The sequence below is a fragment of the Sturnus vulgaris genome, chromosome 19, assembly GCF_052056855.1.
Source record: "Sturnus vulgaris isolate bStuVul1 chromosome 19, bStuVul1.hap1, whole genome shotgun sequence".
NCBI classification, from domain to species: domain Eukaryota; kingdom Metazoa; phylum Chordata; class Aves; order Passeriformes; family Sturnidae; genus Sturnus; species Sturnus vulgaris.
In genome coordinates, this window is record NC_142261.1 from 8,126,498 (window position 1) to 8,143,785 (window position 17,288).

Genomic DNA, 17,288 nt, shown 5'->3' on the forward strand with positions numbered 1-17,288 from the left:
TTAACGACTCCTGATCAACATTTGTAAAAATCAGGTTCCGGCTTAACTCTGCTTTTTTTTAGACAAGTGTAAGTTGAAGTTTAAGAAGTTATTTAGAGTTTGCAGGCATGGATTGGAATTGCTGTTCTATTTTAGAATAAGAATGTAAAAATGCAATGTATGTTACATCAATTCAGACAGCTTTTAAAATAACTTAGTTCTTCATGGGATTTGAAAAACCTCTAGACATCTGTTTCAGTGGTAGGTAAATATTAATGCAATTCTGAAAATTCCACAGAACATCTATGCATCTTTTATATAACCTGCTCCTTTCTGACCTCAATAGACATAATTTCCTCTAGGAACCTTTATTATAAATACCAAGAAATGAGCTCCAGACAGTATAATAACTTTCAGAGAGGTCAAACTGAGTTCCTGATGCAATCAAACAGTTAATGGAATCAGATAGTCTAGGTTTAGCTATTAATGTGCACAGTTAAACAGTGCCTATTTTGGACCCATCATTTAATTTCTGGGAGAAATATTCCCCATCTCAACTCTTTTTTGACCAGGTGTCTTTGTAAATTTAATAGACCTCAACATCAGGCAAAGAGGCATCTGGAAAAGGAATGTGCAGGCTTTAGATCATCTCAACCCCAGTTAGAAGTCACAGGTGCCATAGCTTACTTAGTTCATATTAAAATATTAATTTTTACCACACATTAGACACTGAAAGAAATTCAGCAGAGAGAAAATAATTCCCTGAAAAAAGAGAGAGTGGATTAAAATTCACCATCCGTGAGCCACAGTATCAGCAAAGACCAGAGACCTGCTAGGTGCATCAGGAGGGATTTGAGTTTGGTGCTTTTAGCAGTCCTCCATAATTTAATGCCAAGTGTCAAATTAATAAGAAAGTCACAATGGCCAATTTTGCCTTTCAGCCACCTTGCTAGGACCACACACCTTGCCAGCTACTGGCATTATTTTGTGCTGGTGTAAATTCAGGTATTTCAGACATGGGCGAGGGAAGGTGACAGGCACTGCCTAGCTAGTGTTCACATGGTAAGCCAGGAAGCCTTTCACTCTTAGCAGATGTACCCCAGAGTTTGGGGATTTCAACCCTTTTTGATGTAGGATGGAGGAAGCTGTTCTATGGATGAAAATCTGTAGTTTAAGCATTTCTGCAGAAGCCACTGAACTTCAAAGATTTACAAAATCTTTGAGGCCGAGGCAGAGAAGAAAATGTTTACATCCTTTAATTTAAAAAATGGATTTTACTTTGTCTCATTTCAATGCCTTTTACAGTTCACACTTTCAACAAAATTTCATGCAAGGAAAAGACAAACAAAGTCCTACTGTGCTACCATTGTAATCCCAAATGAAATAACTAGCTGCAGCCAAGGGAACAAGAAAAAGAAAACACATTTTTTATGTCAACATGTAAACAGACGCCTTGTTGGAAGCGGTAATTGTTGGAAAACGCTTTTGTGAAATACAGGAAACCTCGAAATTTGCTACTGATTAACTCAAAATTCAGGGAAAGAAATTCAAGTTCACAAGCAGTGAAGCACTTGAGGATGGTGAGAGCTCCTGCTGGCTTTTGCAGCTAAGCTGAGGTAGGGCTGTGTTTGGTTTTAGTTAAGCTGGAAGATGCAGCCTCTCCTTAATCTATGTCCTGGCTTATGCAGCTCCACCAGAAATATTGGCCAATGTGCCTGTCTTCACTGTCCAGAGGGAGCCTGCCTTGCCTTTCAGCTCCGGGCTGAATTTGTAAGGGCCTTTCACCTCTGTGCTCTGTAGGGATCAGCTGCAAGGCTATCCTGGCAGCCAGCTGTGAGTGCAGGCTGCAGAGGGAGCACTGCTGCTATCTAAGGGCATGGATGTGGCACAGGGGCAAGGTTTGCTTGCTGGGGAATGTTTGCTTCCAGTGGCAGGAAGGAGAACTGGATAAACAGGTAAGAAATCAGAAAAGAAAAGCCTCCAGGAAGTGCATTAAATATTTAAGAAGGATGTTACCGTTAATAGCATTAAATGCATACTAAGGTTAAGAAGGCTGAGAAGCCAAGCTTTAACTAAGATTCTTATGCTGTGCCTCTCACCTGTGCACAGTCAGGGAGCACTGGCAGTTCTAGAAAGAGGCAGAAAACCCCAGAGTTTGCATTGGCAAAGAGAGGAGGTACTTATTTTATGATTCATGACATTACTTCAGAGTTGTGCTGACTTCAGCTGTTACAGTAACAGCACTCATCAGTAAGTGAAGCCTCTTGGGGAATGTGGGCAGGCTGTGACGTTCATCTCCCAGAAGGGGAAGCAAGTAGCAGTTGCACAAATATCCCCTCTGAAATGCCAAGGGCACTGGAAACCTTTATAGAACATCAAAAACTTTCTGTAACAGAGCCATACAACTATCAAATGACAGGAAAGCTCACAGGAATTTCCTGAATGAACATTTAGCAAGTTGTCGACAGCATTTTAGCATGATCTGTTTTGAATTTTGTTTCATATAATTTTTTTTTCTAAGAAAATGTCACTGAAGAGGCAGAAGGCGGTCTCCAGCTCTCATCATCATTTACAGTAGTCATTGCTCATTTACATGAACAAGAAAGAGTAAGAAAGCAACAAACAGCTGATGTCCCCTCTTGATGCAGCAGAAGTCTCTCATGCTCCCAGTCTCCCAATGCTGCCCATTTCAGGGCCTATAGGGAGAGCACAGCCTAGGAACCAAATTCTCCCATGAATAATATTGCTACCACCCATTCTGCTTTTATTTTTCTCCTTCAGAGTATCAAAATAAACTTACGAGTTGTCATCCAAAACTTAGCTGCCCCTCAAAGTGCCCTCAGGCTAGTGGAAACAAAGTTCTGTAGCAGTTTGCTACCTGGACTGCAATTGATGAGAGCCTAAAGATCAACAGGGCTGCAACCTACCTCAACTCAGTGATTCCAAATGCCTTGTTAGGAGACAGACCTGGAAAACCCCTACTTCCACAGCTGTTCATGCCCCCACACAGATGTTTCAAACTTCAGGTGTGAAAAGGGTGCAATTTCTTCTGCTGAAGTGTGCTTCTGTGTCTCCAGACTGATGGTTCTTCCTTTGCTGAAGACAGTCTCTGGCTGTGCCTACAGGTCATGTCCTTGACTTTGGGGCATGGGCATGCTGGCTGTCTTTTAGGAATTGAACTCTGCTGAAAAAGAAGACACCTGGAGGCTTTGGTTTCTTTATATATTCTTTATACATGAATTAAGCAGCAAGATTGTCAGTCCATTCCCACATAAATGACCCTTAAAGCCTTTTCCAACCCATTTCACTCCAGCTGCTCTTCCAAGAAGCCAGTGCTTGGCTTGTCAGCTGTTTCTGCACCTACCTCCATGCTGGCACAGGTTCAGAGGTGGAAATCACCATCATCCATGCAAGAGTCTCAGTCCCAGTGTGATCCCTGCTTTCTGGAACAAGTTACAGCAAACACCAAAACAGGTGCCCTGGATCCATGGACATGTTACCATGGCACTTTCTGAACTGCCATTCTCCCTACTCCAAACATGAGTCTGTTGTTTCTCCTGCAATATCAGAAGTTGGTGAACGTTTTGGGATAACACTACAGACCAAGAAGGGGGTTGTTCTGCTTTGATGGAACTTCATCCTCTTCCATGGGTGAAAAATGCAGGCTAACAGTATCTTCCACTCTCTGTTTCAAGCTGAGTACTCGGCACTTTCATTCTGGTAGATCCAGAGTAGCTTTTCTGCAGTAAGAAAAAGCAGTTCAATGCCAGGACAAACAAGATTTTACATGCAGCCTGATGGAGAACTGGCTGACATCCAGCACTGAATGACAGCATGTTAGAAGCTGCCCTTCGTGAAAGTCTAATCTGTTCTCCCTGCCCTTCTCTAGCCCAGCACCAAGAACCATGGGACCTCCTGGCCAGGGTTTGGTTCCCTGTGGCTCTGAAGTCAGACCGAGTGCACACTGCCAGCAAACCAAGATGGGGGAAAACAAGCAAGTGGCTACTGTGACAGTCACCGATTGCGGGATTATATACGCATGGCATCGTTGGGATTATCGGTTTTGCGCTGAAGCCAGCACAGAGCACAAACTGAATTACTTGTCCCACCCTCAGCCACAGGCCAGTTTCACCTCGGGATCCTGGAGCAGAGGCCGCCGCAGGGAGCGGCACGGGTGCCCCGGGGCGAGTACCGGGCCGTGCGGCGCTTCGGGCCGCGGCCGCCAGGGGCCGCCGGCGGGGCCGCCCCGGTTCTCGGCGCGCTCGGAGGCGCCAGCGCTGCGGCGAGGCCGGCCCGTGCTCGCCTGGCGGCGGGAGCTCCGCCGGGGGCGGCTCGGAGCGCGGGCAGGGGGGATGCACGCCCGGGCGGCGCGGGCACAGCTCCGCCGCCGGGGCCGGCGTCCCCCCCGGGGCAGCGGCGGCCGCGGCCGCCCACACCTGGCGGCGGCCCTGGGACCCGGATCGGGCCGGAGCGGAGGTACGCACCCCCCCGGGCACGGGGAGGGGGGGGCTGGCGGGCTCCCTGCGCCCCCGCCGCAGCGGGAAGACAGGGCCGGGCCGCCGGAGGCCGCTTCGTCCCGGTTCTCCCCGGCGCCACGGCCCGTACCCCCTCTGGCCGCGCCTGGTGGAGCCGGGGATCGGTGGCCATGAAGGCGCCACGGCTGCAGAGTCGCCTCAGGTGATCCGCACCCCTGCCCTGTCACCGGGCACCGCGGGCGAGGGTGTGCCCGGCAATGGAATTTGACCCTCTGACGCACCCTCCATCGATTAAATCGTTCCACCAAGCCCCCGAGCTTTCGCACGCTCCTCATCGCCTGACATACACAGTGCACGCGAGGGTTTGCCCCGCAGGGGAGGGCACGGCTGGTGCCCTCGGGCAGGAGCAGGCAGGGATGGTGTGAGCCCGGCGGCCACACGCAAATCCGACCACCGTGCGAGCCGCGAGCCAGCGGCGGGCTGAGGTGGAGCAGGAGGAGTTAGTCAGGGGCTGAGTCACGATTGAGTTCGCCTCCGGTAAGCCTGTCTTTTCCTGTTTGCCTCTGATCTGCAGACTGCCGCGTGTTCCGATTTAACCTTCTTTTACTTTTTTTGCCAGGGATGACATCTAAGGATGCTTCAGGTGAAGCTAATAGTAACTGGAGATGACTTCGGCTATTGTCCTCGGAGAAACCAAGGCATTGTGGACTGTTTCCTGGCTGGTGCGATATCTAACGTGTCCCTTCTAGTCAACGGAAGTGCTGCAGCAGATGCAGCCAAGCTGGCAAGGAGGTAAGCTACTTTCTTTAGCTCTTTTGTGGACAGCCTCCACGAAAAATCAAGCCTGCAAAATTAAGTATTTTGTAGCCCCAGAATAAACACTGTATCATAGCTCAGGCTGGTACAAGACAACTGTATTCAGACACATTTACTAAGACTCTACATAGTAAAACCAGTGATTTGCTAATACCAGTAATGGTCTTTCTCTAGTATTAGCCACCGCACCTTTTTCTCCCCTCAGGATAGGAAGCCATTTCCACTATTTGACTAGTAGAATTTGAGTTTGGCACTTTCTACTTCCACACTTCTACAAGATGCATCATCAGATGGAAAGTGCACATTATATACTCAGAACAATCTACTACCCCTAAACCTGTAAGAGCATAAAAGTACAAGTCTTTAAATCTCATTTAATTGATCCATTTCACCCAGGCTGAACACAAGGTCAGCCAGGCTCATTGCAGAATCAGGGAGAGATGTGATTCTGCAAAGACTTACTTATAAATCTAGGCAGTAGAAAACTTTTTTCCCAGCCCATAAACTTTTTTTAAAAAGCACATCAATATTTCTGTTAATTCTAGGCTTGATAAACACATCTGTAAAAAATGCATACATAAAGGGACAATACCTTTTACCTCCCACTTTTACTTCTTCACCAACTTCAGAGGCTGCTGGCACAGTTAGCTCTGCAGCAGATCAAATGCTATGTGGCAATCTCGTCGTCTAGTCCAGCAAATCCTTTAATAGGAAGCATTATTTGTATTTAGGTGCTAAAACCCAGCTAATGCTTCAGCTCTGATGTGGGCAGGTACTTGGAAGCAGGAGTATGTCCTGAAAGAGAGAAGAACATCAAGGTTGAGAAACAATTTAGGAACACAGAAAAGGAAAGGAGCTGTACTGCTACTAAATAAACTGAGACCTTATGCTTTAAATGCAGCTTCTGTGGGAGAGAGTTTCACGGGAGTTCTGCTGTCCTGTTCTCATTGAGCATCTCTTCTCAGTTTGCTGTGGTTTTAGGGGTACTTGGAAATTGCTTGTAGCTTCTTTGGAATAGGGTAGTGGTGTTAGTGGCAAACTGGTCTGTAAAAAAGCTAGAGATTCCCTGCAAACATCGAGGGAGGAACTGCTAGGGCATGAGAAGAGGAGTGGCATGACACCAGTAAGATTCCTAAAATCCTATTAGTAAATGAAACATAAAACACACAGATAAAGCCAGCACATCTCTCAGGCTTAGAGACACTGTGAAACCCTTTAAGCCCCAGTGGTCTGGTAATGTTGTCAGCTATTTTAGCCACAGTCTTTAGCAGGCTTTTAAAATAGAATCCACCTGGCCTCATTTCCGTGGCCAGGAAGTAGGCCATGTAGTCAGGGGTTTAAAAAGCGTCTTTGAATCCAGGTCATGACACTGGTGCTGGCAGCTGATATAGGTGTGAAAAGCCAGGTTGGAGGGCAGGGGACAGCCGAGGCTGCAGACTGTTGCTACAGTTTGATTTTTTTTTTTGGGGGGGGGTGGATGAGCATAAGGGGAATGTAGTTTTGAATTGTCAATGAGAATGAAATGTATTTAAATCTATTTCTGAGCATATAAGCATGGTGACTTTAGGAAAATCTGCCAGCTCTGAAGATCAACAGCCCAGGTTCTACAGTTCCTCATTTGTGTAACTCTCTGCAGGTGTATTCAGCCCTACCCAGGCATGGAGGGGAGCATTAGCAGGTGTGGAGAAAAGGTTTCCTCATGCTGTAATGCAAGCCCAGCTTCAGCTGCTGCTAATTGGCACCTGTGTGTAAACAAACCCCTGTGTCACCCCTGAGATATTTGTTCATGGTACAAAGGCTGACGCAAACTCTTTCTACACAGAACACAGATAGGTCAGACTTGCTAGAAATGTCATTGAGTCCTCCTCATCTTGTGGTGCAGAAGTGGGAAAGTATCACTTGCTTGACTGCCTTGCCAATATTATTCCCTCTCTCCCCTGCTTGGTGTCATCTCCCATCCCACTGTAAATATTGAGGCTTTTTTATTTTATGGGATGAAAGTCTGCCTATTTTTTTTTCCTCCCCATGTTTGTCTTCCCCTGTTCAGCCTTGACCTGTGGCATAAGCAGGAAGAATGGATCTATCCCCAGCTGAGAGAAGAGGCTTGAAGCAAGTAGCTTGTCCTTTCCTGGGGCACATTCCAGTGCTGTGGAATTTGATCTTTCACACACATGGTGCCAGGATTGTCAGAGTGATGGACTGCTTTTATGGCTTCATGATAAACTGTCTATGACATGACTGCTTGTCACTGCAAGTCTTAAGCTCTCACTCCTCACCTGGTTTCCAGTTAATTGGACATAGGCAGAGCTAATTAATAAGTAGACAGCTTTTCCTTCCTAAGCACCTCATGCTGCCCTACAGTGTTAGGACTCAGCATCCTTCAGAAAGGAACACAGTTCTTCTGAAGTTTCTTTCTTCTTTTAATTTTCACAATAATTGTGTAGTTTCTGGGTATACCATCTGTTGCCCTGAGTCTTGATTAAAAGCCTTGGCAGACACGTGATGATAGTCAGCAGATCTTTGTATCAGCTCTAACACAAGCCAACTGTGAAACAGCAGAACCAAGCAGTCCAAAATACACCTTCCTTAAAAATTACACCTTCAGGCTCAGCACCTTGGGCTTTCCTCATCCACTGCCACAACTGGGCTGAAAGAAGGGGCACACTCATTTCTGGCAACAGAGCAGTTTCAGCAGAGGCCTGATCCCTTGCCAAATGACAAACCTATTGATAGCATCTGCCAGAGCAGAACATAACCAGAGCAGCAGGTGGGAGAACAGCCTGCCATTGTGGGTTGAGGGTTTTTTTCAGTAACTCAAAACTTTTCTCTTTATGGGACCTTGACTGACTGTGATTTCCTGCTTATCCATATAATATAATCTCAATTTTCTACTTAACAGGCCCTGCCTTGAAGTCAGCCAGACTTCCTGGTGATTATTCCAGAGCCTTTCCCAGAAACTGGAAGGGTTATTTTGTAACCTGAAATGAAGAGATGTCTTAATTTTTTCTTAGAAATATGGAGATAGAAATAGAGATACCTAAGACAGTTTGCTGCCAAATCTCCCCACCCCTCCCTTTTACATCAAACAGCTCAGGTGTCACTGAGCCTTAGGACCTTTTCCCATTTGATTGTGTTCAAATAGCTTATGAAGAGTGACATACTTTAGAACACCTCAGTCTTCCTGGGTGTTTTTTTGCAGTTTAAATACTGAACATCAGCCAAAGCCCCCACATCTGAGTACATTTAACAGAAGAATCTAACAAAGCCACATTTAATTGCTTTCCGTGTTTTCACTTCCGTTCCCATCAACACTAATTGCAAAATGTGTGTGTAAATTGTGACTTAATTCTGACCCTGCCAGTCAACATCTGACTAATTTAGAAATCTCTCATGCTTTCTCATCACCCTTTTATGTGACTGTTAATCACACAGCAGACAGTTCCTCTGCTGAACTGTTTGGATGGGGTGGGACCCGATCTGAAGCCTTACACTAGAATCCCAGATCATATTGACTTTACTGGCAATAGCCCATTTTACTGACACACGAGCTGCACTTGATACAAAGATATAATTACAACAGAAACTCGGGTCCCTAAGCTATGTTACAGCACCAGCTCTTAACACTGCAGAGCATTTGAGCATTTCTAGCAGAAAAGTAGGTTTTTAGCAGTAATAGAGCAAGAAAATATGCTATTTGATGAAAGACAGATATTACTGAATGGTGAAAGTGTGTATGAGGAAGCATGCAAATGCCAACATGAAGAAACTAAAAAGTGCACGTTTTTGCTCAAAGCCTTGCTTTGTTTGGTTTAAGACACTTGTGTGTTCAGTGAAACGAGATGTTTAGATACAGATATTTACATGAGGCTCTGAATTGGGTCACACTTGGGCTGAAACCCGATGATCAGCAATTTCCTGGATGATACAAATAGGATGTTGAAGGTGAGATCTGTTTACCCATCAAGGGAAAGGGTGAAGTGCCATGCTTGTGCCAGAACATGCATCCTTCAGCAAGGTAATTGGAACAGTGCTTGGCAAATCTCATAATTCCCACAGCCATTGCAACTGCTCCCAGGAATACACAGAGTCCCATGGCATGGCCAGACAGGTCCCAGGGCACTGTTACTCATCCACCAACCTCAGAAGGACTCAGTGCAGTCCCATATCCAGGGTCCCTTTGCTGCCAAGGATGTCAATGAACAGGGATTGCAGCTGCACATTACCTGAGCAGAGACATTTGTTCAGAGCACTCGTGTGGCAAAACAAGCAACTACTTGAAAAGGAAGCAGTTTAAGCAGTTTAACTGATTGTATTTCCTCTCTCTTGCATGACTGTACTGGGCCTGCTGACTCAGAAATCTTTTCAGAGTGAATTCCTTCTTGCTTCTTCTAGCACCTGCTGTAAGGATATTTCCTCCTTCACAAGCCTCTCCTTTTTTCCCCCCCACCTCTATAGGGAATGCTGAGAAGAGAGCCACAGAGGTGACAGCCAACTTTCCGTGCAAACAGCTCACTAGTGCATGAACCTCTTCTCCACAAGTTCCCAGGTAGCTCAGGCTATTGCTGCTCCTGCTATAGGAGCACACAGCCATAGCCAATGTCCTGTATCTTTATCAGGAATGAAGTGAAGCCCTGTGTTAAATCCTGCTCACATCTCTGCATTCCTCGGGGCACTGGGACCGACTTGCAAACACAGAGGGGCCTCTCCAAACAGACTGGAAGGGTCATTGCAGCTTAAAAGGGTCACCAAAATTTAGAGACACTAAGGAGGTTCTTCATTTTGTTTTGGCAATGGTAGCTGTATGCAGAAACTAAACTGGTGCCTGAAGCCCAACGCCAGTCCTTTTATTTTGCATCTTGTGTGAGCAATTAGCAGTTAATGACCAGCAGTGACCAGCAGGGCTCACCCTGTCCCATCTAGAAAGGGCTCGGGCAGGGGAGTGGGTATGAGGCCAAACCCACAACAGCTGAGCTCTGGTCCCAGGGCAGCATCTATGCTTACATGCTATGTAAGCTGCTTGAGCTGCTGGTCTCTGCTTCAATATTTCAGCCAACAAATTAGCAGATATTTTACAGTCTTTTGAAAGATGTGGGCAACTACAAAGTGTATTTCTGTAGCAGAAACAATCATATGTACTCTGAAAAGTGGGCCCTTACAGGATATTCCTGCACCTTGACTTTTCTCCCTGTGAGCTTGTAGTAGAACTCTGCTGTACCCACTGAACTGACCTCCTCTCCATATCCTTACAACCTGACCAGCATGCCTTCCCCTGTGCACCTCCCACAGATGAACACTTCTGAGCAAGTTTCTCATGTGAGGCATTTTGAGCTTTGCTTTCAGTGCCCGTATCCCAGAGCCATTAAACACGAGCAATTCCTCTCCAGATGCCTCAGCATTCACAGTCTGTCAAACCAGGACTGACTCCACGAGAAAACTATTAAGATATTCAGCTGGTGTTAGGCAAAGTTCTGAAAGACGTTCTAATGTTACAGTCAGGGTCTCCTCTTACCCGAGGACAAGGCCAGCTCTCTCTGCACTTCCACATTCTGCACATTCCCCAGCTCTGGGGCTGGGTTTGGCTCTGGCCAGGAGCTGCTCTCATGTTCCCCAGTGCAGCCCTTGGCTCCTTGGTGTCCCACACCTGTCAGAGGGGCTTGTCCTCTCCTGGAAATAGCCTCCCTCACAGCATTTGAGGCATTGCACAATTGGAGGCAGTTCATTTGATGCTCCTGGGAGACAACACTGAGAGGCTCAGCTGTTCATTTCCTTGCCCTCCCACAACACACGAGAAAGAGAGTACTCAACAGAAAAAGTCCATCTGCTGATTCATGGTAACACAGGAATCCTTTTTTTTCTTGCAAACAGCACTGCTGTGGTACAAGTAACACTCCAGCTGATGCAGTCAAGAGCTTCCCAGAGACACAATAAAGAATCTGGGGTGGACTTCTAAAAGAAAACCAAAACAAACCCACAGGCTTCCCCTCTGCCTTTCGGCTCGTGCAGGGTGTCCAGCAGGTCACAGGATGGAGGGGAAGCCCTCCTGCCACAGCACTCCTTCTGCCCTGGAGCTGCCTCCTGTGCTGCCCTGCAGCCTTTCACCCCCAGTGACACTCCTTCTACTTCTTGTATTAGCCAGGAGTTGGTGTGCACATGTGCTCAGGCCCTGCTATGATGGACACTTACCAGTGAAACAATCGGACCCTGCTGCACAGAAATCACCAGATCAGAAAAGCCAGAGAGGACCTTTTTTTTCCACAAGCTGTTTTGCTCCCTTGAACAAACATTCAAGCTCCTTAATCACACAATGGACTCATTTTGTTCCACAGAGCTGTGCATACAACTTGACTCGTAACATTTATGTCTTTGAGAAGTAGTATCTACGAACTGACTGCACCATCTACCTGGATCACAGGACATGGAAGAGTCAGGAAAAAAGACTTTCAGTCCTGCAAGGGCCAAAGCCTTAGGACCTGAACGAGCTAAATGACTCTGACTTGGTCCAATCCAAGTCAAATCCATCCTCAGTCCTGGCTCCAGTGAGCTGGTGCTTCACCAGTCAGCTTCAGATGTCAGACAGAAGGGGAAGACCTTTTGCACCCTCTGCCTAAATGGAGATTGTTTTTGTTTTCTCCTTGTGGTACAAGGGCTGGACCAGAGACAGACCACACCCCCTTTTAACAGCTCTGTGCAGAAGTTCCAAGAAGGATTTAAGCACTACAGACTTGTTGCCTTGAAATTCACTCTGCACCGTGAGTCAGACTGGGCAGCACAGACGGAACATTGCAGTTCTGTCATCCACTCACTGGGTCAGCCAGAGGCCACGGGTTGTCTTGGAAAAAGTTTCAAAGCATCATTTTGGTTACTGATTCTGAGGATTTCCAGAAACACTAATGAGACCCAGCACAAATCCAAGCACGCACAAGTCCTGTTCTCATTGTAGGGGAATCCACAACACAGACCAAGAAGGAAACACCAGCACTCTGCTAAGCCCTGCGCTTGAGGCGAGCTCTGCAGCCACACCAGCTCCACAGTGCCTTTTTTTTTTACTTGTTTTTTTTTTTTTTTTTTCCAGAATGTTACAGGGTACTACTGGGAAATCGATCATGCCCCTGTGACTCCTTAGCAAGGCTCTACACTTCACTGAGAGCCTCCTTGCTCTAATCCTTCTTTGGCTGTGCCAGGGAGATGCTGCTCTGTGCAGCTCAGCCTTGTCACTCACTGAATGATTGCTCCAGTAGACAGGAACCTGGTCACTGCAGGCAATTCCAGCTGCAGCCCCTTGTATTTACACCTGTAGCCTGTGCTGTTGCCATAACAGCTTCCTTGGGCACTGTTTAGATATAAATGACTGGATTCTACTTAAGGGCAGCTTTAGGCGTCATCAAGTAAAACTCAAATGTCTCATAAATGTACCATCTTTAACAGGGTGAACAACTCAAGGGGATACCTAGCAAGGGATAATGAAGTGCTTTAGAAAAAGCTGCAAGATCTGGATTTTTCAGATATTTACCAGTGACTGCAGTTTCTGGAGTGCAGTTACAGCATTTAGCCCAAGACACCTCGTGCTGTGAGCCAGGGTGGGGGCAGGGACTGGGGACACTCATAGGCTGGCCCTGGGCGGACTGCTCAGGGGGGTTACCTGGACATGTCCTGCTCTGCTTGGGGTCACTCTGCCATCCTTTCTGGCAGAGCAGAGATACAAAGATGTACTCCAGTGAGTACTGCAACACCTCTAAGATCAGTCTGGTTCTTACACTTAAATCTCTCCCTCTTTGACCACGGTGAGGGAGATGCAAAGCATAGCAGATATTTCGCTCTTTTACAGACACAACATCCCAATAGGCCTGCATGCCAACCTCTCCGAGGGCTCCCCTGTATGTGAGGTGCTCAAGACAAACTCTTCTTTGCTCAACCAAGATGGATTCTTCCATGGAAAAATGGGATTCAGAACAGCTCTATCAAAAGGTCTCCTGAACATGTCAGAGGTAGGAGAAAGCCACATACAGCTGTGTAACTTGCCTTCCTGATAAAAATCTGCCTGCTCTTAGCCCAGCACATAACAGCTGAGATCCTTTTCCAGATCCCAGATGTGAGGAGGCTTAGAATTGAATCCTACCCGTGCAGCTTGAGCTGGCTTTCAGGTCCTGGGCCTCATTCTGCCAAAGGCTCTGCAGTCTTTGAGAACCCATTCCTCCCTGATTCAGTGCCTGTGTACACTGTTAACTATTTATCTGAGGAGGTAGAAGGGGCATGGGAACAGGTATTTACAAAGAACCTAGAGATCAGTAAAGAGCAAATGACAGAAAAGTCATAAGTAGGCACCAGGGTCTTCATCTTGTGAGAAGTTTTGGTTCTCTAGAGAGGTGGTTGGTTTTGCACCATGAACAAGGATAAACGTGTTCAGGTGATGAAAACTGCACCCATTTTAAACACAACTAAGTGTTCAGATAGCCTATGTATTTAGGACAGCCTCATCAGCACTATGCCCAGAAGCAGCACCACAAAGAGCCCCATGCCCAGGGGAGGCTCTGGGCAGCCCAGCAGTGCTGCACATCCCTGTACAACCACAGCACCTGCCCAGGGCCAGCTCCTGACTCCTGCCCACTGAGGTCCCACCAGCCCCATCACTCCCCTGCTCTCAGCCTCTGCCAGGTCTTGCTCTGACCCTTTTCTGCTGCACAGGTGAAGCAGGAGCTAAAGGCCCAGGTGGAGCTGTTCCAGGAGCTGACAGGTCACCTACCTCCTCACATGGATGGGCACCAGCACGTCCATGTTCTCCCAGGTAAGAAGGAAATCTTCCTCCCAGCACCAAGCAGGTGAGAGAGCTCAGAGGGGACTCCCCCTGCCACAGCTCCCTATATGGGCAATAACCCCATGAGACACCTGCTGGCAGTTGCAGTTTGAATGTTCCCACCTGACCCCACCTGAATGTTCCCTGCCCAGACCCAAACTCTGCTTGGAGCCCTGGGTCTTCCCACAGCAGCACCAGGGCATTAATGGCACAAATGGCCCAGGTTACACCTCTTCCTCCAAGACCAATAATTCTCCTCAGCATCCTAATTCCATATTCTCACCCACATTGAAGAAGGCAGACCAAAGCTAGCAGCAGACTGGCCAGTTTAAACTGGAATACTGGAGTTTGCAATAGCTGGTGGCTCTTTTAGATGCTACAAGAACTCCGTCCTGTCTGTTGTGTTCCCAGCCCAGTCCCCACCCTGAAGGTCTCAGCTTTACAGATGAGGAAGGATCCTTAGTCCTCTTTTTGCAAATAAAGTCATTGTGGTACACAGATGGAAAATGGAGTGAGAAAAGAATCCAGGTTTCCTGACTTCAGTGCTGTCTCCAGATAACATTGCTTTGGCTGTACAAGGACTCGATGAAGAATTTGTTCATGACAGTGCAGTCACCTCTGGTGCACTCTAAGACCAGAGCCACCCACTTAGAAAGGGGGGCTGGACTAAAGGCTCAGTGCTGAAAGGAACAATGACAAGGCACCTACAGCAGAAGTTCAGGGAGAAATGTTTCCAGTATAGAAGGTGACTCCCATACAGATGGATTTCAGCAGAAGATAAACCAAATGGAATTTTATTTTCTTAAACACAGAAAGGAAAGAAGCCTCGTTGCTAACAGCTTGCAGGGGAAACAAGAACTTGGTTGTCCAACTCCTGACTGCAGTCTCTGGTTTTACTTACAGAGGTCAGGCACGTATTTGCAGAGGTGTTAGAGGAATATGGCATTAAGTACACACGTGTCCCAATAGAGCCAGGCCTTCATAACTGTGACTGGATTCCACCATCCCTGATGGAATTTTACCTGGGAGTAGAAGAAGATTCTTTTAACACAGTGGATGTGTTTACAAAGCATGGAATAAGGTAAGAAAGGTATTACCCATCCTTTCTTGTAGTAAAACATTAAGATTTTATCAGTTCCTGATAGTATCTTTCAAAAATGGAACACCACCTTTCTCTTTCCTCTTAGAACTTAGAGAGAGGTTCAGGAGGAGCACAGAAGTGCCAGGGGCACAAGGGCTTAGGAAGTTTTGTTTGAACAGAGATGAGTCACTTCCCACTTGAAAAGGAATGTTCTTTTCAGGATATGCTTCTCAGCCTTTCTAGTGAAGCTGCATCAGTCTGGCATCTGAAATGTCAGGAGAAATGCTGCATTAACGCTGGAATTTTAAAAGTATTATTTAAAGAAAGTTTTCAAGAACTAAATTTTCATCTTCCTGTCATAGAGAAAGGGTTTTAAGTAGCAGGAAAGAGACTGATTAGAAGCAGGTATTTGTTAAGGGGAAGCAATAAGCTCTGAGAGCTGGCAGTACCACAGCAGGTGATCACTGCTGTAAGCAAACAGCCTTGTCAGTGTCCTGCATCTCAGAGGCCAAACCTTGAAATCTCAGCCCTCCCCCCAGTAAAATCCTTCTCTTAAAAACTTAGACAGTGTTTTGTGGATTAAAGGCCTTTCACGAGAGACCCTTGCAGTCATCTGTCCTTTGGAGCAGATGTCATTCCTACCTCAGTCCACTGGAAACATTCTTCTCTGGATTTTGCTTTTTGTATCAGTTCTTCTGAACACCAGCAGCAGGCTGGTATTTCTTCTTTCTCAACAAGAGCTGAGCTGGGCTCTTCTGTGATCATTCAGGTAAAGAACTCCAGCCTTGATTTCTTCCAAAAACATCACATGCAGTGTTTCAGCTCTCCTAGACTCACTTAGAACTGACACTTGCAGCCAGACTTGAACAAAGAATTGTGTGAAGCTAAGAAACAGCGTGAAGGTGGTGTCCTCCAGGAGTAACATTTGGTCCAGTTATTATGGCTCTTTGATATATTCTGGCAGAAGGCTTCTTTAGCTGTGTGGTTGCCATTTTATTTCAGTCACTTTTGGTTCTACTTAGCTGAGGGTTATTATTCAGGCTTAAGTTATTTTGGTAGTGTGGCATTTCTCAGTTTAGCACCGCTCTTCCCTTTTGGGACAATAAAATACACCTGTAAGCTCAGAGATGCCAAACACCCCCTGTGCCATCACACAGTGCTGTCCCTGTGCTGGGCCTTGCTGTCCCTGCAAAACTGCTGCTTGAAATAGGATCCTGGTTTCAATCAGGAAAAGTTCTGGTTTTACTTTTGTTTATAGTTAAAAGTTTTTAAAAACTTCTCCCACTTTCCTATCTTAAACTTTAGGTAAATTTTGATTCCTAATCCACTGGACATAACACAATTGTCTACCTACCTCTTTAGCATTAACAGCAGCGTTCCCTCCTGTGGCTGCAGGTGGCCAGACATGTACATAGGCCTGAGCACCATGGGCAGGAACATGTCTGTCAGCAGCATCCGCAGCGCCATCGACAGCGCCGTCCTGCAGCTCACGGCCAGGGCACCGCACAGCAGCACAGGGACCATCGAGCTGATGGTGCACCCGGGCTACCCCAGTGTCCCACCTGTCGGCGGCTGTGGGGAAGGACCAGATGATTTCTCACAGTCCTGGGAACGCCTCCATGAACTCCAGACTTTAATTAAGCCGGAGCTGCAGAGCCATTACAAAAGCAGGAACATTCAGCTGTGTTCATTCAAAGATCTTTAAATAAATGAGCAGACATCCATCCATCCATCCATCCATCCATCCATCCATCCATCCTCTGAAGACAGGCAGTTGCTAACATCCAGAGAAGCCAGATGACTGTTATCAATGTCACAGGCTGTGAACAGCCTGGGAATGGACACCACCACCCTGTGAGCAGCTCCCGGCAGTGCCCCACAGTCCCAGCTGCCAGTTTTAAGGCCACAACACCTGCTCAAAATGTGCCAAACTCCTTCTGTGACACCCTCTCCACAGTAGCCCAGTGCAGCACACGCTCCCAGGGCTCAGCTCCTGCCAGCAAAGGAGCAGCACGGGGACAGACTTAGCTGTGAGACTGCAACACAGCACCCTGAGGGGTCTGATCATTTCTCCTTTCACACCTGATGGCAAAACAAGAACCCAGCTGGGTTTGGAGCAGCCACTCTGTAGGTCACCCACAGGAGG

General features: G+C 46.9%; 1 protein-coding gene and 1 long non-coding RNA gene across 5 annotated transcripts; one reads left to right on the forward strand and one right to left on the reverse strand.

Annotated features, from left to right (window-relative positions):
• Window positions 1–1,209: 1,209 nt before the first annotated feature.
• On the reverse strand, window positions 1,210–6,065 carry LOC148221645 (uncharacterized). Its single transcript, XR_015807619.1, has 2 exons — window positions 5,863–6,065; window positions 1,210–3,719 (listed from the first exon to the last, which is right to left on the reverse strand). It is a non-coding gene; the product is annotated as an uncharacterized LOC148221645 (long non-coding RNA).
• YDJC (YdjC chitooligosaccharide deacetylase homolog) lies at window positions 4,327–16,870 on the forward strand. Of its 4 annotated transcripts, none has more exons than XM_088175829.1 (6): window positions 4,327–4,455; window positions 5,074–5,246; window positions 13,096–13,255; window positions 13,953–14,052; window positions 14,965–15,142; window positions 16,505–16,870. In XM_088175829.1, exons 2-6 carry the CDS (start codon window positions 5,089–5,091, stop codon window positions 16,845–16,847), a joined length of 939 nt encoding a protein of 312 aa, XP_088031955.1. In that variant the 5' UTR covers window positions 4,327–4,455; window positions 5,074–5,088; the 3' UTR covers window positions 16,848–16,870. The 4 variants fall into 4 exon arrangements, with proteins under 4 accessions (XP_088031955.1, XP_014750054.1, XP_088031957.1 ...); XM_014894568.2 differs by lacking the exon at window positions 4,327–4,455 and adding an exon at window positions 4,734–4,991 and having other exon boundaries at window positions 16,538–16,870; XM_088175831.1 differs by lacking the exon at window positions 4,327–4,455 and adding an exon at window positions 4,778–4,991.
• The last annotated feature ends 418 nt before the right edge of the window (window positions 16,871–17,288 follow it).

What these genes read in the sequence shown, in the direction of transcription:
- YDJC (XM_088175829.1), top strand. Translation starts at nt 5,089, where the DNA reads ATGCTTCAGGTGAAGCTAATAGTAACTGGAGATGACTTCGGCTATTGT. An exon ending in GCAGCCAAGCTGGCAAGGAG is followed by an intron (nt 5,247 to 13,095) that starts GTAAGCTACTTT and finishes GCTCTTTTACAG; the next exon opens with ACACAACATCCCAATAGGCC. An exon ending in TTTACAAAGCATGGAATAAG is followed by an intron (nt 15,143 to 16,504) that starts GTAAGAAAGGTA and finishes CTACCTCTTTAG; the next exon opens with CATTAACAGCAGCGTTCCCT.